Consider the following 25,525-nt stretch of genomic DNA (forward strand, 5'->3'; position numbering starts at 1 on the left):
AAACATCAAACGGAATATTATAAAACCGACAAATTATGCATTCATAAATCGCAGTGCCTTTTGTGAACGTTTACTGGCAAATGACCCTCTTCGAATTCAGATGTTTTATCTAAATAAGTTTTATGCGGGGTCTAAAATCTTTCTCGATTCAAAACACTTTTTGTTCATTTATGTAACGTTATATCATTAATTTTGCGTGCAAGACTGTGTAAAGGAGTTTTTAGGTTGGGACATTTATGACATAGTTATTTTTGTAACTTTTACTTTCAATATGGCAACCTTATACGAGTGAACGTTTACTTTACTAATAATGTTATATCTGTACTTTCAAAAAAATGTTAATAATTATTTCCTAGTGATTCCTTACCTCGACTTTCACCTCAGGTTGATCATCCCGTTTCCGGTTCAGCCCCATCGACTGATCGATCAACAAGGAATTGTACATCGGTACAACAAAAAGCTTCTCCGTGGCGGCAAGACGTTCGCATTTAGGTGTCCACACATGCAACGTGATCCACGTTTGCGACAACAGCCAGAGCAACCATACCCAGGCATATTGCTTCGTAACGAAATCGTTGAGAAACGGTGGCGATTCATAGAACAAATAATCCGGGATTGTGTCGTGGAATATGCAAGGGTCGCTGTTCCGCAAGCCGCAAGCAGCGATCAACAAAGAGATCGATACCGGAATTGTCAGATTTACGGGAAAGGCGTAACTAAATCCCTGTATCAGAATTTTGCATGCGAATTTACCTGAAATAAGGAAAACATGATTTATGTTCAGCTTGCATTTAGAATCCTTGTAGTTTGATTCAAGGTCTGGGAGGACTTTGTTGAAAAATCTTTTGTTAAAAGGAAACGGCATCTGTTAGTCTGTTATTTGATGGTGGGGACATGAACTTGTCAAAAATAATAGTTTGTAGTTCGTTTGAGGGAGTGATGGGGTTTCTGTTTGTCTGAGGAAGTGATAGGGTTTAGGTTCGTCTAGAGAGTGTAGGTTTGTTTGAGGGAGTGATGGGTTTAAGTATGTTTGAGGTAGTGATGGGTTTAAGTGTGTTTAAGGTAGTGCTGTGGGTATTTAGGTTTGTTTGAAGTAGAGACATGGTTTAGTAAGTTTGTTTGCAGTAGTGACGTGTTTAGTGAGTTTAGTTCAAGTGGGGACGTGGTTTATTAGGGTTATTTGAAGTACTAATGTGGTCTAGGCTCGTTTGAGGGGTTTAGGTTTGTTTGAGGGAGTGATGGGTTTAACTTTGTGTGAGGGAGTAATGTGGTTATTTAGTTTTGTTTGAAGTAGAGACATGGTTTAGTAAGTTTGCTTGCAGTAGTGACGTGTTTAGTGAGTTTAGTTTAAGTGGGGACGTGGTTTATTAGGGTTATTTGAAGTACTAATGTGGTCTAGGTTCGTTTGAGGGGTTTAGGTTTGTTTGAGGGAGTGATGGGTTTAACTTTGTGTGAGGGAGCGATGTGGCTATTTAGTTTTGTTTGCAGTAGAGACATGGTTTAGTAAGTTTGCTTGCAGTAGTGACGTGTTTAGTGAGTTTACTTCAAGTGGGGACGTGGTTCATTAGGGTTGTTTGAAGTACTAATGTGGTTTATTAAGTTTATTCCAGAGAGCGATGTTTAGCAAGTTTGCTTGAAGTGGAGACAAAATTTATTAGGGTTGTATGAACTACTTTTGTGGTTCATTAAGTTTAATTGAAGGCGTAATGTAGTTTAGCAAATTCTTTTGAAGCAGTGATGTGGTTTATCAAGCTTCTTTAAAGTAGTGATGTATTTAAGTAAGTTTGCTTGAAGTACTAATGTGGTTGAGCAAGTTTCTTTAAAGTAGTAATGTGGTTTAGTAAGTTTGCTTGAACTAGTGATGTGGTTTATCAAGTGTCTTTAAAGTAGTGATGTGGATTAGCACGTTCATTTGAAGCAGTGATGTGGTTTATCAAGTTTCTTTAAAGTAGTGATGTATTTAAGTAAGTTTGCTGAAAATAGTAATGTGGTTCAGCAAGTTTTATTAAAGTAGTAATGTGGTTTAGTAAGTTTGCTTGAACTAGTGATGTGGTTTATCGAGTTTCTGTAAAGCAGTGATATGGATTAGCAAGTTCATTTGAAGCAGTGATGTGATTTATCAAGTTTCTTCAAAGTAGTGATGTAATTAAGTACGTTTTCTTGAAATAGTAACGTGGTTCAGTAAGTTTCTTTGAAGTAGTAATGTGATTCATTGAGTTTACATAAACTAGTAATGTGACTTAGCAAGTTCATTTGAAGCAGTGATGTGGTTTAACAAATTCATTTAAAGTAGTGATGTGGTTCATTAGGTTTGCTTGAGATATTGATGTGGTTCATCAAGTTTTTTTCAATCAGTGATGTAGTTCATTAGGTTTGTTTAAGTTAATGATGTGGTTTATCAAGTTTACTTGAAGTGAGGACATGATTCATTAGAATTGCTGGAAGTACTGATGTGCCTCATTAAATTTGATTGATGTCGTGATGTGATTTAGTAATTTTGTTAGAGGTAATGATATGGTGTATCAAGTTCCTTTGAAGCAGTGATGTAGTTCATTAAGTTTGAATGAGGGAGTGACGTAGTTTAGCAAGTTTGCTTGAAGTGAGGGCGCAGTTTTTTAGAGTTGTTTGAAGTACTAATGTGCTTCATTAAATTTGATTGAAGGTGTAATGTACTTTGCTAACTTTGCTTGAAGTACTGATGTGGTTCATTAAATTTAATTGAGGGAGTGATGTGCTTTACTAAGTTTGCTTGAAGTAATGATTTAGCAAGTTTCTTTGAGCTAATGATGTAGCTCATTTGTTTGAGATAGTGATGGGTTTAAGCATCTTTCGTTAAACTAATAACGTGATCTATCAAGTTCATTCAAAGTACTAAGTAGTTTCTTCAAAAATATTAATTTCAAGTTTACTTAAACTAATAATTTGAAATTAATTTCAACTAATACGACCTTCGGCTTTATTAGAAGTAACTTCATAAGAAGTACTAATTATAAGAATTTATTTAAGATATCGTCACTGCATGTAGCTCTCGATCTATCATAAAGTCCATGCATCCACGGAATATAATTACCAAAAATACTTACCAAAAACATACGCAAAATAAGCACCGAATATCTGCAACAGTAGAACATAAATAGGCGTGTTCACATCTGCATCTCTCGATATTCTCACGCCATTATCAACCAAATCTGCAATATCGGTGACTCTGGTGGAAACCTCTTGCCATACTTCGTATTTATGGCTACCAAAAGCGTTACTTAACATCGAGAATAAATGTCCGACATTTTCTCCTCTCATGTGCAGTATCAATAAACTGCTGATAAAGAACGCCAAGATTTTCCATACCGACATGAACATGTAAGTGAAGTATCGTGTTAGCCGCAGTGCCTTTTTCACTTTGCCTAGGGACTTAACAAATCCTGCAAAAAGTATACAAATTTCATTTAGCATTATTATTAACCTTCAGTTAAAAAAGATTAAATATTATTTCATCGAAATGATGCAACTCTCTAAAATATATGTCAAGGTCATTCGACGTATTTAAATATTCTTCGCATTTAAACATCCGCAAAATTTAAGAAAACATTCCAAAAGTTGGAGTATAAAAGTAACTGGTAATTTAATGACCAAAACCAGTTAAGACAGAAAAAAATGAACGATCCAGTCAGTTGAAGACGTCTATTAAAAACGAACTTGAGGTACTTCTATAACTATCTTCGAGAATTATTCAAGTTTTAAATCCAAGATGTCCATAGCAGTTTTATGACTTCTCTGTTTGTGAAGCACCACGGACATTTTGTGGATTGATTTCAATTAAAGTATAAATTACTTAAATAATTGTTTGCTTGTTTCTTCTGAATTTTATTCTCGCTGTTAACATTTATTATATGATTACGTATTTTTGTTAAACCTTAAAGTATAACAGCGGAAATATAAATTGCATCCTAAATTCTGATAATAGTCACCGTCTTCCAAATTTAATTTAACGTAAATTTTAATCTAAATCTAAATATTAAGTTGTAATACTGAAATTGCCCCGAATTGATATTAAAAATTTGATAGTTACATGCTGGAGTTATTATTACTGAGAAAAATGATCAACGTGTTATTGATTTACCATCAATCACACGACACTTACCGATCGGACTTTGTATCGAAACATAATTTTCCCACCAGCCACAGGAAACCAGGAACAAAGATGGTGGTATGAGCCATAGCGATGGTCGGGAACTGTCCAATAATGGCCAAAGGAAGAAACTTGTTCCTTGCGCGGCTAATGCAGCAATATCGATCAGCACCAACACGAATCTCTTGGATTCGTCTTTGGTTTTATTGCGAGAGAGAAGTCCTTAAAGAAAAGTCTCTTTTCACGCTATCTTCCAAAGTTAATTGGTCATAATACAGTTCGATCCGCGTTTCCGTTTAATGAGCCACTTAGGCTCGAATTTAATCAATAACCTACTTGATTTCTCAGTAACTGACATGTTAAACCTTGACGGCTATAATCTGTCCTCATATTTTTAATTACTTCACAAAATTGACATATAGTTAATTGACAATTAACATTTACAGACAATTTTTCATATATGACATAATTACACACATGTCGGAAAATTATAATATGTCGAAAAGTAACGGAACTTTTTAAATTTAAGGAAAACTAGTGCCATCTATTAAAACAATATGTTAACCTCCCATTTTGTCGAGCAACGCCGCCATTTTATCGCGCAACATCGCCATATTGTCGCGCAACGCCGCCATATTGTTCATCGACGTCCCAGCTGGAAATTTCTCTGTATAATAATAGCGCTATCTATTAAAACAATATGTTATCTGAAAACAGTATATCTTCCCTGCAAAACACAACAATTATTGGAATCGAGCAATGAATAAACTTATAGCGTTTAATGCGACAGAACCTTTCGTCACCGCGTCGCAAAATCACTGGCAAGCAACAAATTGCTCGCGTTGAATATTGCGAGGATCTTATCAAAACCAGACGAAACTGTACATCTCTGGAATCAATTGTAACTAGTGATGGGACTCGGTGCTTCAAGTATGAACCTCAAAACGCCAAAGTGCTATGTGGAAATTTCCAGGCTCCCCAGAATCAAAAAAACTGTGATTTCAGAAGTCCCTAGAGAAGACAATGTTAATTTGCTTTTACGATTCTAAAGGAATTAAACTTCGGGAATTCGTTCCACAGAGACAAAATGTTAATGGCTAATATTATCTGGGTGTTATGGAACATTTGTGGAAGAGGATCGTTCGTGTGAGGCCCGAATATCGAGCGCCGGGAAGTTGGTTTCTGTTGCATGACAACGCACCGTGTGAACTGTCGCTGTTTGTGAATTTGTGGCGAAAAAACAAGTCTGTTCCAACAGCCTCCAAATTCACCTGACTAATCTCCATGTGATCACTTCTTTTTTCTAAAATTGATAAGATCACCATAGTTTCACAGCGAGATCGAGTCATAAAACAGGACTTCTCCATGGTCCGCGCTAGGCTACAAAAGGAGCACAGTTTTAACCTCTTAGGCACGACGCGCCACTATAGTGGCTTTCAAGGATATGATCCTCCGTATAATGGTCCACTATTGTGACTTTCGCAGATATGATCTCTCTTAATTAGCTATAAAAGAAACGTTTCGTGACACTGTTACACAAGTCCAAGCAGCTGCGACAAGGATGTCTGAAGCGATTCCGCAAAACGACATAAAAAAATCTATGTTAACATTGTATAAGCGTGCCCAGCGGTGTATTGATGTGTAAAGGATGTATTTTGAATAGAAGAAATTAATTTTGGCAAAATAACTCTTTTCTTTTTATTTAAAAAGTTCCGTTATTTTTCCGACATACTGTGTATATGAAAGTAAAATTTTCCTACTTCTCAGGGACTGTAATATTCATGTAATATTCAGTAATATTACATGTAATGTAATACAATGTAATATTCATTTTTTGAAAAATACTTACCTAATAAACCCGGCACGAAACACACGCAGTTGGTTAACATGGCTCCTTTAACGACGTCCAAATCGGGGAGCACTGCCATGAACATTAAAGCAAGACCAACCACGTGGAACGTTTCCATGAGAAACACCAGAAGAAAATGAGATACGAGCGGCTTCTTCCAGGACTTGAAGATGCATATTCGAATGCTTCGAATCAGTGTGCCGAATTCTGGCACGGCGAACGCTATGATTATGCACCAGATCCATGCTATCCTTTCTTCTTCTGATAATACTGATACGTATTCCTTGTCGAGTCCTGAAACAGTTTTATTGCAATTATTGATGTAGACAGAGCGATTTTTATGCTGTCTTGAAGATTTCTAGCTACGAATTTGGGAAATTTTGAAAATATGGAGGTTTAGGGATATTTGGAAATTTAGATGGTTAGGGCTGTTTAGGAAATTGGGGACTTGGTATATAGGAGTGAGGATTTAAAGATTTGGAGATTTGGAGATTTGGAGATTTGGAGATTTATGGATTTGTGGATTTTTGGATTTTTGGATTTTTGGATTTTTGGATTTTTGGATCTATGGATCTATGGATCTGTGGATCTGTGGATTTGTGGATCTGTGGATCTGTGGATCTGTGGATCTGTGGATCTGTGGATCTGTGGATTTGTGGATTTCTGGATTTGGAGATTTGGAAATATTAAAAAATTGGAATCTAGTATTTTAAGAAAATTGGTAATGTAAAAATTTGGAAACTTGAAAGTTTGTGTACTTCAAAATTTGAAAATATAGAAATTTAGAAATTTAGAGATGTAACAATATAGAAATCCCGAAATACAAAAACTTAAAATTATGTTAATTTAGAAATTAAGAAACATTCAAACTTGAAAATTAGGAAACTTGAACATCAAAAGAAAAAATTTCTAAATTCTCAAACATCAAAATTAAAAAATGTAACTATTCGTAAGCCCATAAATTTGAGAACTAACATCCCAAAAAATAGTTCATAAATTTTCGTAACAGGTTCAAATAAAGTCGCAATAAATGTCGTAATATTAATATATTTCGGTGAATAAGAAACTGTTTTTGAAAAGACAAAACAAATAATTCTTTAAACCAGTTTTTTAAATTCCTCCATAAAATTCAAGTTTCTTTCAATTGTAATAACATCAAACCATTTTAAAGCGTGGGAGTACTTTTACATTCCAGTACTTTTGCACTCCAGTCCAGTATACATATGAGTATAGCACCTAATAAATATTTATGTGTAGCAGTAATATTCTACTTTCTATAATGTATGCAAAACAATGTAGTTGTATGAAAGTTATTTAGAAGCTATACTAATCAACTGCACTTTAAATAAATTTCTCGTACTAATCAACCTGTTATACGATCTTCTCCAGCTTCTCAGAAGTCAAACGACCTACTTGCATAAACTTAATTATAACTAATAGATAGCACAACTGTGTCACAGCTTTCGAATTAGAATTGGTATACGCGTTTCTGAAATCGTTTTAATTAACTAAAATTGTAGGAATGTTAGAAATACTTTTCACGTGAACGAAAAAATTTAAGTCTTCAATTATTCAATTCTACAATTCTTCAATTATACAATTACCCAATGTTCAATTATTTATCTATTTAATTCTTCAATGACTCAATTCTCCAAATCTTCAATTCTGCGATTCTTCAATTCTTCAAATCTACGATTATCCAATTCTTCAATTCTTCAATTCTTCAATTCTTCAATTCTTCAATTCTTCAATTCTTCAATTCTTCAATTCTTCAATTCTTCAATTCTCCAATTCTTCAATTCTTCCATTCTTCAATTCTTCCAATTTTCAATTCTTCAATTCTTCAATTCTTCAATTCTTCAATTCTTCAATCCTTCAATTCTTCAATTCTTCAATTCTTCAATTCTTCAATCCTTCAATCCTTCAATTCTTCAATTCTTCAATTCTTCAATTCTTCCATTTTTCAATTCTTCAATTCTTCAATTCTACCATTCTCCAATTCTTCAATTCTGTAACTCTGCAATTCTTCCATTCTTCAATTCTTCAATTCTTCAGTTATACAACTTTTCAACCTTTATAAAATTCTTCTATCGATGCTACTCCTCAGCGGTATTAGCTTACAAACTTTTCAATACTTCCTTACAATTCTTTTGTCTTTCCATTGCCATTTAAAATCTACCATGACTTCTTTTTATAATTAGCAGGTTATATCTATAATTGTTACATGATTGTACAATTATTACATCATAAAATTAAATAATAATATTATTAATCTCACACAGAAAATTGAATCATTTGCAACCTTTAAAAATAATTCCGAGGAGTTTCAATAAGAGACTTCAAAGAGAATCAATAGCTTCCAATAATTTAATAAAATATTGAAATGTGGAAGACGACACCGTATTTTCGCTTCATAAAATACCACTGTACAATAATCTAGAGTAAAATGTACATGTACGCATTACATAACCGAACAATGAAGAGTTATCTTCCCCGTTCACATTGAGTGCATGTACCTTCCTCTTAAATAATTATATAATTATTACCGTGTAGATGTGACACGAGATACATATAAAGCTAAGTTCAAGCCCACTATTCTTTGTCGAGCGAATTGAATTTGTATTATTGATCACTCGTGATACTGATCGACGTCTTTTTTCGAAGAGCACATTGCAAAACAATCTGCAACATCAAGGTTAACGGTTGCAGTGAATTTCGCGTGCAGAATAGAGAACCAAACCCGTGTCTAAACACGTTAAAACGTTCATGAAAATTAGTCGCGAATCAAAAATAAAATAAAATTTGTCTCACAATAAATATCGCATTTATTTTCTTGCAAACTTTTCAATATTACAGTCCATTCTTATAACTTTTATTTAAAGTCAGTATCATGTGGTAATTCGAACTGTTCAAGATTGATGACTCTTTCGTTACAAGGCTATTAAGATCTTCTGTGGACAATGAATATTGTTTGGCGGCAAGTAATATCAAACCTTTGAACGATCATCGAATAAGTTCATTTTTAAACTCTGTTCAAACCTTGCTTATTTCTCAACTATGTAAATATTGTTAAATTAGTCGATTGACATTGATGTGATACTAATATTTAATTTTGTGCAATTTTATCTGTAATCGCATAAATTGTAGTTGAAAGCCGATACGATAAATAATCAGTATAAATTGCTTTGATCTCTTAAATTTAATTTTTATGACATACACTAATCTTTCAGAGTACGAAAAGAATTTTTTCTCTGGCTACGCTCATGAATCCAATACGAAATCACTTAAATTGTAGATAAAAGTCAATACGATAAAAAATCAATATAAATTGCCCCGAAGTATTTCTTAAGTAACTTTCTATCATTTACTTGTACCACACACTAATCTTTCAGAGTACCAAAGAATTTTTTCTCTGGCTACGCCCATGAATCCAGTACGAAATATGCAATATAAAAAGTAGATCGTGCTCGTAACAGCGTTTTTTTTTGCCATCGACATATATGTGTACCCTGCTGTGCAGAAGGAGAGAAAGTACGTGAAACCAGGTTGAAACGCTACTTTGTGTTCAGGCTTTAGATCACTCGATCTTAGATAACGAAAGTAGTTATAAAATTCCATACCCGAATTTCCGCAATCAGAGGACAGTCGGGTAAAAAGTGTATTGATTTGCATGCAGATGCTTCCATTAATATGCTATTGTTCTTTATGCGAAATTATTTGCATTACAAATTGACTTTTTCATCTTAAATCACTTTAAATTTTAAATGACAGAATAATAATAATATTTAACTTGTGAACTAATTGGACTGAACTTTGAAAATTTGTAAATAATTGTTTTATTTTAAACTTGGAGAAATATTAAGGACTTCCTTAATCTTTTAATACATTATTATGAACTTGTTAAACTATTAATACATTATCAACTATTAGTTAATAAAATAGTTTAGTTAAAATTAAAAATAGCTTCTTTGTAATAAAAATTTTTAGTGACTATAGTCTTAAACGTCCCCATACACCAGTTATGTTATTTTGATGACACGTGACCTTCAAGGTTAATAAAATGAAGAGGTTAGGGTCGCTCACCTAAGTCCTTATTGCAGTGAACGATTTTTCGATCAGCTTTCAACTGAGACGTCATAAACAGTATCGTTCCTTTGGCAACCACACCGCTTCCCAACACTATCACAAATACTAACAGATAGACGACAACCTTCGTTACTTGTACCGTCATTTCGAAACATCTTTGATTGGCCATCGATCCGGAATCGATTTTCGGCGGTGGATTTCGAAACACATCCCATCCTTTCGTTTCCACGACCGTCCTTTGACTAAAAAAAAAAGGTTAAAAAAGCAAATAAATATTCAACGACTATAAAAGTTTCGCAATTTTCTTGAAATTCGTGTTTGCGTTTGGGGAGTTTGTTTATCTGATAAAAGAAACTGATCACGTCAGAAAAATATGTGGAAACGAAAATTACTTTTGGGTTTTGCTTGGGAAAAGAAATGTGTTATGGTGAAGGTAATTTGGGTAGAAATAGCGTGTGAAAGGACAGTTCTGTGTTGATAAAAAGTGAATCTTAACGAAGCTAATTAGTATGGTGATAATTGTGATGTCGCTATTAATAAATTTTTATTGAGTACATAAAGTAGTAACATACGAATGAATTAATTAGATGGAAATATAGGACCAATAAATAAATTGAAAATATGGGAACAAATAAATAAATGAAAAATATGGAAACAAATAAATAAATCAAAAATGTAAAAACAAATAAATAAATAAAAAATAGTAATAAGTAAGTAAAAGAAAACGTAAAAAGAAATAAATAAAATGAAGGTATAGGAACAAATAAATAAATTGAAGATACAGAAACAAATAAATAAATCGCATAAATAAATAAAAAATATGGAAACAAATAAATAAATCAAAAATGTGAAAACAAATAAATAAATAACAAAAAATAGTAATAAGTAAATAGAAGAAATAAATAAAATGAAGGTATAGGAACAAATAAATAAATTGAAAGTATAGGAACAAATAACTAAATCAAAACTATGAAAACAATTAAACGAATAACAAAAAATAACAGTGAATAAATAAATAGAAAACGCAGAATGAAATAAGTAAATTGAGAATATGGGAATAAATAAATAAAAGATTTAAAAAAAAATGAATAAATAAAAAACATGACAGAAAATAAATAAATTGAAAATATTTAAACAAATGCATAAGTAAACAGCTAAAAAATGTAGGAACAAATAAATAAATCAGAAATAAAGAAACTAATAAATGAATCAGAAATAAAGAAACAAACAAATAAATCACAAATGCAGAAAGAAATAAATAAATCAGAAATGAAGAAACAAATAAATAAATTGAGATTTAGAAATAAATATATAAATTAAAAAATATATTTGAATAACTAAAATCGAAAAAATATTTTGACGTAAAGTTGTATTTAAAAAAGATTGAATTTAACAATTCTGTAAGACGTCCTCAAGAAAATTTGTTTATAAATTATTTTGGATTACTTCTTCATTGACACAACGTTTAAATAACGTTAGAAATAGATACAGTTATTGACACTTCTAAAATGCATTATCATCCATATCGATAAGATAGTAATCTAATAACACGATCGATGTGATAACGATATTCGTAAAGATAACGATATTCAATCTTGATGCATTCGCTAATGCATTAATTCATGCGATCGTTAATTTTACTTGCAAAATTAATTATACATTTATCGATTTGTCGGATCTAAACTGCTGAACTTTATTGTTGAAATTCTTAAGTAAAAAGTTCTCCCAACTTTCCTTGATGTAATTAAAAACAAAAGAATTTAGTTTGAAATATTTTTAATTATCATTACAAAATTAATTATACATTTGTCAGATCAGAACTTTATTACTGAAATTCTTCTAAAAAAATAATTCTCTCAACTTTCCATAATAAAAAGTTCATCTATGCTTTGAAATATTTGAAACCATGATAATAAAATTAATACATTTGCCGATTTATCAAATCTAAACTGTTAAACTTTTTTACTGTAGTTTTCTCAACTTTCCTTAATAAAATTAGAAACAAAAAATTCATCTATGTTTTCAAACGTTTAAAATGATTATTACAAAATTAATTATACATTCGTCAAACCTAAGTTAATTAACTAACCTAACCTAACCTAACATTTCCTACTAAAGTCCTTCTAAGAATTCTCTCAACTTTCCCCAATAAAATTAGAAACAAAAAAATTCATGTACCTTTCGAAATAATTTAAGGCACGATTACAGAAACATAATTCAATGAATAAGTTTCCAATGAAACCGATTACACCACAGTGTTCGTCGTAAAACGCATCCACTGTAACCACAAGCTCAGAAGAAAAATGATTATTTACTTCGGTAATATTCGCAATTTATCTCGGAACACGAGGTTTGAGTTGAAAAACGACCTCTTCACACTTTGTTGGAGTAAAAAACGTGTATGTTTGCCAATATCATGGTTGTTTAGCATGTGTTACATACCTGTCGCCATAATCTTGAGTCAATGGTGTACTCTCGCCATCGGAAAAATCGTCAGCGCCCGCCATCGCTGCTCCCCCTGGCATCATTCCATTTTGTTGCTGATTTTTCGACATTCTGTGAAGCAAGAAATTATGTATAAATATTTCGTATTTATTTACGAATCTAACTTCAGCTAACTATATTTTGTTGCTGATTTTTCGACATTCTATAAAACAAAACATTATGTACAAATGTATAATGTTTATTTATTAATCTAATCTAAAAATGCTTCACTGCTGATTTTTCGAAATTCTATAAAACAAAACATCATGTACATGTGTATCATGTTTATTTACTAACCTAACCTAACCATATTTTGTTGCTGATCTTCGACATTCCAAACTGAACTAAGCTAAATTACAATGAACTAAACTAAACCAACCTAACTTAAAATTAGACTACATTAAACTGACCTAATCAAAAGTTAAACTAAAAGAGAACTAATCTAATCTAAAACTAAACTAACCTAAAATTAAACTATACCAAAGTAACCTAACTTAAAATTAAACTAAACTAAACTAACATAACCTAAAGTTACATTCCAGTAAACCAACCGAACATAAAATTAAATTAAACTAAATTCACCCGACCTAAAACTAAACTAAACTAAAACTAACCCAATCTAAAACTAAACTAAACCAGACTAGCCTAACTTAAAATTAAACTAAACTGTACTGAACTAACCTGACCTAAAGTTACACTAAACTAAACCAACCTAACCTAAAACTAAACAAAATTTACCTAACATAAAACCACACTAAACTAAAACTAACCAATCTAAAACTAAACTAAACCAAACTAATCCAACTTAAAATTAAACTAAGCTAAACTAACCTAACCTAAAGTTACATTAAACTAAACCACCCTAATCTAAAATTAAACTAAACTAAATTCATCTAACCTAAAATTAAAATAAACTGAATTAACATAACCTAAAACTAAACTAAACTAAACTACACAAACTTAACCTAAGATTGAACTCAACTAAACCAACCTAACCTGAAATTGAACTCAACTAAATTAACCTAACCTAAAATTAAATTAAACTAGACTAACCTAACCTAAAATTAAAGTAAACTAGAACTAACCTAATATAAAACTAAACTATCCTCAAATTAAATTAAACTGAAGCCCAGCTAAAACTATCCTAAAACTAACATAAAACTAAATGAAAACTAAACTGAAACTAACATAACGCAAATCATCATTCTACTTTGTTAAAAAATTCACGTTTATTAAGTACCAATAAACAATCATCCAGAAAATAAACGTGAGAGTAAATTTCAGTCCCAAACAAGTGTGAGACCAGTTTTCACTGTCAATATCAAAGAAGTTATTAAATTAACGACGATTCGAACGCGAGCATAGATTAGATAAGATCGATGGTAAAATAGATAGCATAATTTTTCTAATAATTCGCGTACTTTCGCAATGAAGTAATGCATCAAAAATTTTCTATAGTCGTTTAATTGTTCTCTTACGATCTATGAATCTTCTCTGAACTGTTTAATATTTGAAATCGAATTATCCGCGTCTGAAACTGTTTTTGTATGAATAATTCAATATGAAGCGTAATATCGGATTGTTTGGAAGAGCAACAAGTAGAGCAGAAAGCGTGAATTCTTCTCGTACGTGCAAAGTTACTTTCCACATATTAGAAAGGTTGAGTTAACAAATATGCGGCAGTAAATCATCGTCATTGGATAAATATTGAAGAGCTGTTTCTAACGCGTGTGTTGATTCTTTCGCGTCGATGCGTCATTCTGCTTCCGTTTAGTTTAATGTGATTACGGTTATTTTCTATTGAACACATCTGTTTTTGTATTATAAGGTTTTACAGTATTGGAATTCTGGGTTATTTCAAATTTTAGAGTATTGAATTCTGGGGTTAGAGTATTTGCAATTCTAGGGATTTTTACATTTTAGAGTAAAGTATTGCAAGGTTAGGCATTTTTCGAATTTTGCAATTCTAGGATTTTTTAAATTTTAGAGCAAAGTATTGCAAGTATAGGGATTTTTTGAATTTTACAATTCTTGGGTTTTTTAAATTTTAGAGCAAAGCAATGCAATTCTAGGGATTTTTTAATTTTACAATTCTAGGGTTTTTTATATTTCAGTGCAAAGAATTGAAATTCTAGGGATTTTTTAAATTTACAATTTTACAATTCTTGGGTTTTTTAAATTTTAGAGCAAAGTAATGCAATTCTAGGGATTTTTTAATTTTACAATTCTAGGGTTTTTTATATTTCAGTGCAAAGAATTGAAATTCTAGGGATTTTTTAAATTTACAATTTTACAATTCTTGGGTTTTTTAAATTTTAAAGTAAAGTATTGCAAGTCTAGGGATTTTTTTATTTCACAATTTTGCAATTCTAGGGTTTTTAAATTTTGGAGCAAAGTAATGCAATTCTAGAGATTTTTTAATTTTACAATTCTTGGGTTTTTTATATTTCAGTGCAAAGAATTGAAATTCTAGGGATTTTTGAAATTTACAATTTTACGATTCTAGGGTATTTTTAATTTTAAAGTAAAGTATTGCAAGTCTAGGGATTTTTTGATTTTACAATTTTATAATTCTTGGGTTTTTTAAATTTTGGAGCAAAGTATTACAATTCTAGGGATTTTTTAAATTTTACAATTCTAGGACTTTTTCAATTTTATTGTGATTTTTTGAATTTTACAATTTTCAGTTTATTTTGCATTGTACACATCAATTTTTTATCTTTTAAAATGAGAGAGTTATGAAACGGCCATATAACCGGTATGGTGTTTTCAGTCTTAATTAATAAATTCGCTGTATTTTTCCGTAGTTCAGAATACTTGCAAAGTACATCTTCTTCTAAGATTTACAAGATATATAAAAAAAACCAGCATAACAATTTTTATAACTTAAAATAAAGAATATTAAAAAATGTTCATTTGACATCGTTGATTTGAGTTTTACTGTAAAAAACATTTATTGTAACAAAACAAAAATAGTAAATCAAATTCCATGGTTATTAAAAATCAATCTGACAAATATTCCAGATCACGCACTTTTGCTATTAGAAAAAATAGCAAAGGTAATCCTAACATCGCAAAATTGAAAATCAGCATACTTTTCCCACCTGTGTACACGCGTTTATCTAGAAATCGCGGAAGAATTCGATGAGCTAAAAAAAAGGAGACCCAGCAAAAAAGCAACATAAGAATAGAAAACGATAAGAAAGCAGGCATGTAGAACGTGCCTTTTGGCGTATAAAAAAGAAAGTTGAGTAATGAAAAGAAACTCCGATTGCAAGCACAACGTAACTATCGTACAAAAGGTAGGAATTGTCTGCGAAACTGATGAATTATCGCATTTCTCTGGCACGGTGAACGTACAAAATCACAGTGCCGGTGTAAAATTCTATTCGACGAAATAAGTAGCGGCGATGGAGCAAACGCTGTGTAACGGATCAGTTGCTAGACTTTCTAAGTTCGTTGTTGATCGTCAGGTTTAACAGGTTGCTGTCTGCTAACTAGCCTAATATGGAATACATTTCTTTTAAACAAAATTTAACTCTCCTTTAAAACACATTTTTTTAAATTCATCTTGTAAATATTAGACGTACTTTTCAAGTATGTTGATCTACGGAAAAATACAGCGAATTTATTAATTAAGACTGAAACCAAACCGGTTATATGGCCGTTTCATAACTCTCTCATTTTAAGTTACAAAATTTGTTATAATGGTTTTTTTAATATATCTTGTAAATATTAGAAAGAGATGTACTTCGCAAGTATTCTGATCTACGGAAAAATACAGCGAATTTATTAATTAAGACTGAAACCAAACCGGTTATATGGCCGTTTCATAACTCCCTCATTTTAAGTTACAAAATTTGTTATAATGGTTTTTTTAATATATCTTGTAAATATTAGAAAGAGATGTACTTCGCAAGTATTCTGATCTACGGAAAAATACAGCGAATTTATTAATTAAGACTGAAACCAAACCGGTTATATGGCCATTTCATAACTCCCTCATTTTAAGTTACAAAATTTGTTATAATGGTTTTTTTAATATATCTTGTAAATATTAGAAAGAGATGTATTTTGCAAGTATTCTGATCTACGGAAAAATACAGTGAATTTATTAATTAAGACTGAAACCACCAAACTGGTTATATGGCCGTTTCATAACTCTCTCATTTGAAGTTACAAAATTTGTTATGGTGGTTTTTTTAATGTATCTTGTAAATATTAGAAAGAGATGTATTTTGCAAGTATTCTGATCTACGGAAAAATACAGTTAATTTATTAATTAAGACTGAAACCAAACCGGTTATATGGCCGTTTCATAACTCTCTCACTTCAGGTCACAAAATTTGTAATGCTGGTTTTTTTAAAATTGTTGACATTTATCGACATAAAGAATTAAATTCTAATTTATATTTTAACGTTGACTTTTTTAATATATCTTGTAAATATTAGAAACAGATGTACTTTTCAAGAATTTTGATCTACGAAAAAATATAGCGAATTTATTAATTAACACTGAAGCCACCAAACCGGTTATAATCTAATCTAACCGGTGTATAATCTAATGTATAACCTAATATGGTCAAGCATATTTGCATAACTGAATTTGGTCAAGCAAGTTTATACAATCGAATCTGAACAATCTAATAAATAAACTACATATTATACAACAGTAGGTTCAGTGTTAAATCTTAATTACAGAACATTTATCAATACATTGTTAATTCTCGATCAATCGTCAACTAAATTATAGAGCTCCTAAATCTTCCAAATTGCCTAATTATGCAAATTAAAACGCTGCTGAAAACTGGTTAACTTAAAGAAAATGAATTGTTGTAATTTATGCAAATTCCCGAGCGTCTGAAGCTTTAATCTCGAATCAAGGACTGTTATTCTTTTTTCCCTTTCAATCCATAAAGCATGAGTCGAAACGTGAACCAATAATGATAATTGAAGCGGTTTTCCACGATTCTTTGTACCTTTATTCGTTCTCTTCCTTTCGAACTCCCTCTGATCTCGATTTGTTGGAAGGTCATACGTAATTTCAACATCGTGTTTCGTTTTTAAAACCAATGTGTAGCCAATTTGTGAAAGCGAATCGTTCAATGAATCGAAAAGAAATATCGTTTAATGCTCGGACATTTAAAGTCACACTTAATTATTTTAACGATTTTCTGAAACTGCATGTTTCGATAAGAAATAATTTATTTTCTGGTTTTTAAGGTGAACTGGTTGTCCTAATTTTAGCATTAAGACTTTTAACATTTGAGCGAAGTGTTATGTTATTCGAATATCAAATGTTAAACTTTATTGATAGATAATTTGTGAGAAAGTTTCTTGTGTGGATTCATTTTATTTATCTAATGAGTTATCTATATTTTATTTATCTAATAATTTAAACATTCTTTCTTGTCTAAAATAGCAATGGTTTAATTTCAGCATCTCAATCTCCCACAGATATACATTTTCATAAAAGTAAAAGACTGTTCTCGACAATTTAATAACTCGAATTCCTTACAGGTAATAGTACAGATAATTGCAGAAACCTAGATCTGGAACATATATCTGAACGAATCGTTAATTAACAGACCTTTCGCAAGACTCGTGCAAGATTTTCCAGAAGAAACAACCTAACAGGAAAACTTCATTACAGAGCTTCTAAAAATGATTAGTATCCTATTTTATTTCCGATGTATGTTTCATACGTTTATCTTTGAAATCAATTGATCTTGAGCAACCGCATATTTGTGAAATACGTTGCAGAAAGTTTCGAAGTGGTTCGAGTACCTCGACAACACCGAGTACAATCATTTTCATAGATACCGATGGAGTTTAACACTTACATCGTTGAATAACGAAGACCTCGAAGTTACTTAACAATTTTAATGTCATCGTTTCCAAATATGGAACCTCTGAAAGTTGCTGTTACGAGATCTTGTTGAACAACGGTTAATACTGAAATGTATATATTTACTATAATATACATTTGCTTTAAAATTAAAAATGAAATTGAAGAATAAATAAACAAACAATAAAATATAAATTAGTATACACATTAATTCTTTAAGTCGATAAACGTCTAGAATTTTTGAAAACCATCATAGCAAATTTTATCACTTCAAATGAGAGAGTAATGAAACGGCCATACAGGGTGTTTCACAACTCGTGTAACTCCCGGAAAGGGGTGGTAGAGGACGTAATTCTGAATAAAATTTCCCTTTACGAAAATGGGGTTTGAAGCTTCGTTTTTGAATTATTAAGGAAAAACACGGACCAATGAGAGCGCGGGGATTATTACGCGTTGGATTACTACGCGTTGGTTAACTACGCGTTAGATTACCACGCGTTAGATTCCTACGCTTAGAATTACCACGCGTTGCATTACTATGCGCTGGACTACTACGCGTTGCATTACTATGAGCTGGACTACTACCCGTTGAATATCCACACGCTGGATTACTGCGCGTTGGATATCCACACGCTGGATTTCTACGCGTTAGATTATCACGCATTAGATTCCTACGCTGAGAATTACTACGCGTTGCATTATTACGCGTTGGATTAGTACGCGTTGAATATGCACGCGCTGGATTACTACGCGTTGGATATCCGCACGCTAGATTACTACACGTTGTATTAGTACGCGTTGAATATGCACGCGCTGGATTACTACGCGTTGGATATCCGCACGCTAGATTACTACACGTTGTATTACTACGCGTTGAATTACTACGCGTAGCGTTACCACGCGTTGCATTACCACGCGTTGCATTACTACGCGTTGGATTACCACGCGTTGTATAACTACGCATTAGATTACCACGCGTTAGATTCTTACGCTTAGAATTACCACGCGTTGTATAACTACGCATTAGGTTATTACGCGTTAGATTCCTACGCTTAGAATTACCACGCGTTGCATTACTATGCGCTGGACTACTTCGTGTTACATTACCACGCGTTGACCTACTACCCGCTGAATATCCACGTGCTGGATTACTACGCGTTGGATATCCACACGCTGGATTACTACACGTTCGATTACCACGCACTAGATTCCTATGCTTAGAATAACTACGCGTTGCATTATTACGCGTTGGATTACTACGCGTTGAATATGCACGCGCTGGATTACTACGCGTTGGATATCCACACGCTGGCTTACTACACGTTGTATTACTACGCGTAGGGTTACCACGCGTTGCATTACCACACGTTACATTACTACGCGTTGGATTACCACGCGTTGGATAACTATGCGTTATCCGAAGCTGTCGCTCTCACGTCTGCGTACGCGGAATCCTCGCGCTCTGATTGGTCCGTGTTTTTGCTTAATAATTCAAAAACGAAGCTTCAAACCCCATTTTTGCAAAGGGAAATCTTGTTCAGAATCACGTCCTCTACCACCCGTTTCCGGGAGTTACACGACTTGTGAGACACGCTGTATACAGGTTATGGACATTAGTTTGATTAATTACAATTGTACAAATTAGTTTGACTACATTCAGTTATGGAAATTTGCTTGACCATATTTAATTCTATAAATTAGTTTATCCACGTTCAATTATATAACTTAGAGTGACCAAATTTAGTTATACAAATTTGCTTCGCCTCATTCAGTTATATAAATTAATTTGTTCAAATTCAATTCTACAAATTAGTTTGACTAGATTTAATTATGCAACCTAATTTGACCATATTCAGTTATACAAATTTGCTTGACCATATTCAATTACATACATCAGTTTCACCAAATTCAATTATACAAATTAGTTTAACTAGATTGAAGTGTACAAATTGCCTTGTTCAAGTACAACTATATAAGCTAGTTTAGATCAGACTCAAATAAATTAGTTTGATGAAACTCCGTTATACAAATTTGCTGGACCATATTCAATTATACAAATTAGTTTTACCAAACTCAATTACATAAATTAGTTTGACCAGACTCAGTTACACAACTAAGTTTGATCAGATTCAGTTATACAAGTTTGCTTGACCATATTCAATTATACAAATTAGCTGACCAAACTCAATCATACAAGTTAGTTTTGTCTGATTCAATTGCACAAGCCTCTTTATGCAAATACAATTATATAAGCTAGTTCACCCACATTCAGTTAAACAAATTTGCTTGACCACATCCTGTTATATTTTGCTTAACCAGACTCAATTACTTTGACCAGACTCAATTGTGCAAATTGCTTCAAGCAAATATAGCTATTATAAGCTAGTTTACCTACATTCAGTTAAACAAATTTGCTTGACCACATTCTGTTATATAAATTAATTTCTACAGATTCAATTGTACAAATTAGTTTGACCAGACTCAATTGTGCAAATTGCTTCAAGCAAATACAGCTATATAAGTCAGTATACCCACATTCAGTTGAACTTTGCTTGACCACAGTCATACAAATTAGACCAGATTCACCTATACAAACTAATTCCTACAAATTCAGTATTCCTTTCAGAACAAAGAAGGGTGAGGTCGACAGTATCGAAACAGAGGATACAAAGAGCACAGCGAGCGGTGTCGAGAGGGTGAAACCGAGGAATGAACGAATCCGTGACGTGCCCCGAGGGCAGCAACCGACATGGCGAGTTGCAGTGGACGTCCTTGCTATGTTATCTTTCACGGTTCGTTCCCTTTCACTTTCATTGTCCAGGAACCAGAAAGCCCAGACCTCTACGAACAAAGATACGCCTTCGCCTTCTCGTTGTCCAGGCGAGATCGAAACACCATGAAGAGCTCTCGCCTCCGCCTTCTTCGTTTTTTCTTCATTCTGCCCTATTTCGTCGCTTAATAACTCATTTCATTACTTCCAGCAATTACGTCTCAAACCGTTGCGCACTCGGACGCTGTCGGCCATTATTTTCAGACATGCGTCTATCAATTTTTTAGTTAATTAATTAGATCAAGTTTAAAAAGAAAAGTAATTTGAAAACTAAGAATTGCAAGTGTTAAAACAAGATGTATATTCAAACCGCCATATTGTGGCAGCAAATGTTAGGTTAGGTTAATCTTCAAGTTTAAGTTACTTCACTGATATATTAAATAAAATTGTTCTTAGTTATGCAATATTAAAACGAAAAATAATTTCGAAACTAAGAATTGCAAGTGTTAAAACAAGAAGTATATTCAAACCGCCATATTGTGGTAGCACATGTTAGGTTAGATTAATCTTCAAGTTTAAATTACTTCACTGATATATTAAATAAAATTGTTCTTACTTATGCAATATAAAAATGAGAAATAATTTCAAAACTAAGAATTGCAAGTGTTGAAACAAGAAGTATATTCAAACCGCCATATTGTGGTAGCACATGTTAGGTTAGGTTAATCTTCAAGTTTAAATTACTTCACTGATATATTAAATAAAATTGTTCTTAGTTATGCAATATTAAAACGAAAAATAATTTCGAAACTAAGAATTGCAAGTTTGAAACAAGACGTATATTCGAGCCGCCATATTGTGGTAGCAGATGGGTTAGGTTAACTTGAACCTTTTTTAATTTTGAAATTTCCTTCGCACTCGAAAGATGCCTTAATAGAATCTTAATAAAACTTAATAGAAACTTAATAGAGTCAGCAAACTCAACTGAAAAATTGATACCTGACAAAAATGAAAAAATTTAATAAACCTGTTGGGTTAAAATTAGAAAAGGTGCGAACCATAATTCTGGTGTTAAGAGAATTAGAGTCGGGTCGAAAGGGTTAAAGCACACAGAGGAGTTGAAACAATTCCATGACTCATAGGACAACGGCCTTAAGACGAAAAGTGGTAGCCTAGGGAGTAGAAACACCATAATAATGGGCCGTGCAAGCCTGTGGTATTCCAGCGGCCATATTGGCGACGTTTATGCATACGAGTGTAACTTACGAGCGAAATAAAATACGAGAAGAATAGACCGTACGCTTGATAAGCTTCTCGAGAACGTTCTCCTCGTGTTTTTATAGATCTCCCTCGGGACTTTCGACGGTGCTCTGCTATTCCAAGGACGATTTCTTGATATTACGAGATTCGATCGAATGGCACTGCCATATGGAAGCATATTCAACGAGTTATATTCAACGAGGTGTTTTAGCACTGACTACAAGTTTATATTCTTCATTTTGTAACGTGACCCTTTGAACTCTTAATCTTTTTTTTGTTAGACGGAATTATTGCTGGGGTGCCAACGTTCATAAAATTTATATATAATAGTTTACTAATGATGTAAATTATAGTATATATGTATAGTTGTATTCGTATGCAGACATTGCAGTACTTACTTCTGTACTTGTTATTGTATGCAAATACAATTTTTATTTGGTGAATGTGATTTAAGAGATTGGAGTTTCAAATTTTTAACATTGTAAATTTGGAATTTTGGAAATTTGAAAACTTACAAATTTGAAAATTTAGAAATTTGAAAATTTGGTAATTTAGAATTTCAGAAATTCCAAAATTTATAAATTTAGAAATATAGAAATTTGATGATTTTAAAAATTAAAAATTAAAGAATTTGATAATTTATATAATTTAACATTAATATCAGTTTAATATTTCAAGTTAAAATATTAATTAAAAAGTTTTAATTAAATTGTTAATTTAAAATATTAATATTAAGTTAAAATATCAGTTTAATATATCAAGTTAAAATATTAATTACAAATTTTTAATTAAATTGTTAATTTAACATATTAATATTAAGTTAAAAATTAATATCAATATTTTCAATTAAATATTAATTTTTCTTTCAATTGTTAAAATAATATCAAAATAATATCACTATTAATATCAAATTAAATATTAAATTAAAATATTAATATCAGAATTGATTAAAATCGTTCAAAAATTTTATAAATATTTTTCAATTACTTAGAACATAAAAATATTCATTTCACGCAAACAAATTAATGCAATTATATTTTTAAGAAAATTAAAAGTGAACCAAGAATATAATTTTAAGTTTCTAACTGCAACATGTGTTGGCAGAATGATCAATTCGTAAATTACTATGTACTAAACAGCAGTTCTGTAATTATCCGGAATTATGTATCATTCGTTCATTGTGATTCGGGAAATTAAAGCCTACGTAGTAATATTGGTTTATGAGAGTGAATTATTCAGAATCTCTCGTTTCTATTGCTTGAAGGGTTTTTGCATTAATCGATAGTCAATGAAAGCGCATAATTAGTACCGTCAAAGGTATTGATCAATGTTATGAATATTTGGTGAGAAATTTGCAAGTTTCGAATTTGTTGATTTCTAATATTGTAAATTTAGAATTTGGGAAATTTGGGATTTTGGAAGTTTGGAATTTTGTAGATTTGGAATTTTGGAGATTTGAAACTTTGGAGATTTGGAATTTTTGAGATTTGGAATTTTTGAGATTTGGAACTTTGGAGATTTGGAAGTTTTTAATTTTGGAATTTTTGAATTTTGAAGATTTGGAAATTTGGAACTTTGGAAATTTGGAACTTTGGACTTTGGAGATTTGGAATTTTTGAGATTTGGAATTTTGGAATTTTGGAATTTTGGAAATTTGGAAATTTGGGAATTTGGGAATTTGGGAATTTGGAATTTTGGAGATTTGGAACTTTGGAGATTTGGAACTTTGGAGACTTGGAATTTTTTAATTTTGGAATTTTGGAATTTTGGAATTTTGGAATTTTGGAATTTTGGAGATTTGGAATTTTGGAAATTTGGAGATTTGTAGATTTGGAATTTTGGAATTTTAGAGATTTGCAATTTTGGAGTTTTAGAAATTTAAAAATTTGAAAATTTAGAAATTTAGAAATTTAGAAATGTGGAAATTTGAAAAATTGAAAATTATCGAAATATTAAAGTTTTAAAAAGCTAAAATTCAGAAAACAAGGAGTTGTTAAAGACAAAAAAAATGATTCACATATGTGAAAAAAATATCTGAGTCAGAACAAAGGAATTGTGCTTGAAGGACTAGTTTCGTACATTTAGAATAAATATGCAAATTATGAAGAGAATCACTTCAAATGTTTCAGAGATATATTTAGAGTATGAAATTTAAAGAGATTGTTGTGAGGACATATTTCTCGCTGGTAATGTCAAGCTTTCAAATTTTAAATTGCTATTCTTTAGTTTCATTCTTCTATTATTATATTTTTTAATTTTCTTCTTTAATTTTACTCTTTTGTTATTTATTCATTAATTTTATTCTTTAGTTTCATTCTTCTATTATTTTATTTTTTATTTTTTTCTATAATTTTATCCTTTTATTATTTTAGTTTTCAATTTTTCTCATTAATTTTATTCTTTAGTATCATTCTTCTATTATCTTATTTTTTAATTTTATTCTTTTGTTGTTTATTCATTAATTTCATTCTTTAGTTTCATTCTTCTATTATTTTATCCTTAATATTATTTTTTTATTTTATTCTTCTTTAATATCATTTTTTAATTCAATTCTTTTATTATTTTATTCCTTAATTTCATTCATCTACACGAAGTAAAGTGGTCAAGCCACATATTAACACGTAGAAAACTCGTTTCAAGCTAGCAACAATTTCCGCAATAAATAAACAGCAGTTAGATAAAATGTCCGTACATTTTATTACAATATGGCAGTGTGGAACATTCTATTCGATCGGTAGGTGTAACGCGACATTTAAATCGTTGTCATCGGTGTCACAGCTACAAGGAAGCAGTACCGTTATCTTTTTTTCTGCTGAATAATCGAATGCCTCCCGCAAGCAACCGATCAAACAAGTATTCAAACATCCGAGTCATTTATTTCGAAAGTGAGGTCCATTCTTAAGGAAAATGAAGATAACGATGACAACAGATGAAGATTAATACAGTGGAGATTAATCTTTATCTATGGGTAATTTATAGTGAACATAATTCAAATTTGCTTAATCTTTGAGCGAAGATTTTGGTCATCAACGATAGTACAGAAGATTATTTTAAAAATGGTGGACCTTAGATTGAAATGATTTTTAGTTTAATGTGTTATAA

The 25,525-nt window shown here is 31.5% G+C and overlaps 1 protein-coding gene across 6 annotated transcripts in view; it reads right to left on the reverse strand.

The window, feature by feature from the left end:
* Positions 1 to 25,525, reverse strand: part of kkv (hyaluronan synthase-like protein kkv) — an 85,003-nt gene that overhangs the window by 27,082 nt on the left and 32,396 nt on the right. For all 6 annotated transcript variants that reach the window (XM_076537323.1, XM_076537324.1, XM_076537322.1 and 3 more), the window contains exons 2-7: positions 12,504 to 12,617; positions 10,059 to 10,303; positions 5,976 to 6,269; positions 4,139 to 4,348; positions 3,084 to 3,419; positions 368 to 753 (exon numbers count right to left, since the gene is read on the reverse strand). In XM_076537323.1, coding sequence (XP_076393438.1) covers positions 368 to 753; positions 3,084 to 3,419; positions 4,139 to 4,348; positions 5,976 to 6,269; positions 10,059 to 10,303; positions 12,504 to 12,617 — 1,585 coding nt within the window. The remainder of the gene's footprint in view (positions 1 to 367; positions 754 to 3,083; positions 3,420 to 4,138; positions 4,349 to 5,975; positions 6,270 to 10,058; positions 10,304 to 12,503; positions 12,618 to 25,525) is intronic.

This window comes from Megachile rotundata, chromosome 11 (assembly GCF_050947335.1).
Source record: "Megachile rotundata isolate GNS110a chromosome 11, iyMegRotu1, whole genome shotgun sequence".
NCBI classification, from domain to species: Eukaryota; Metazoa; Arthropoda; class Insecta; order Hymenoptera; family Megachilidae; genus Megachile; species Megachile rotundata.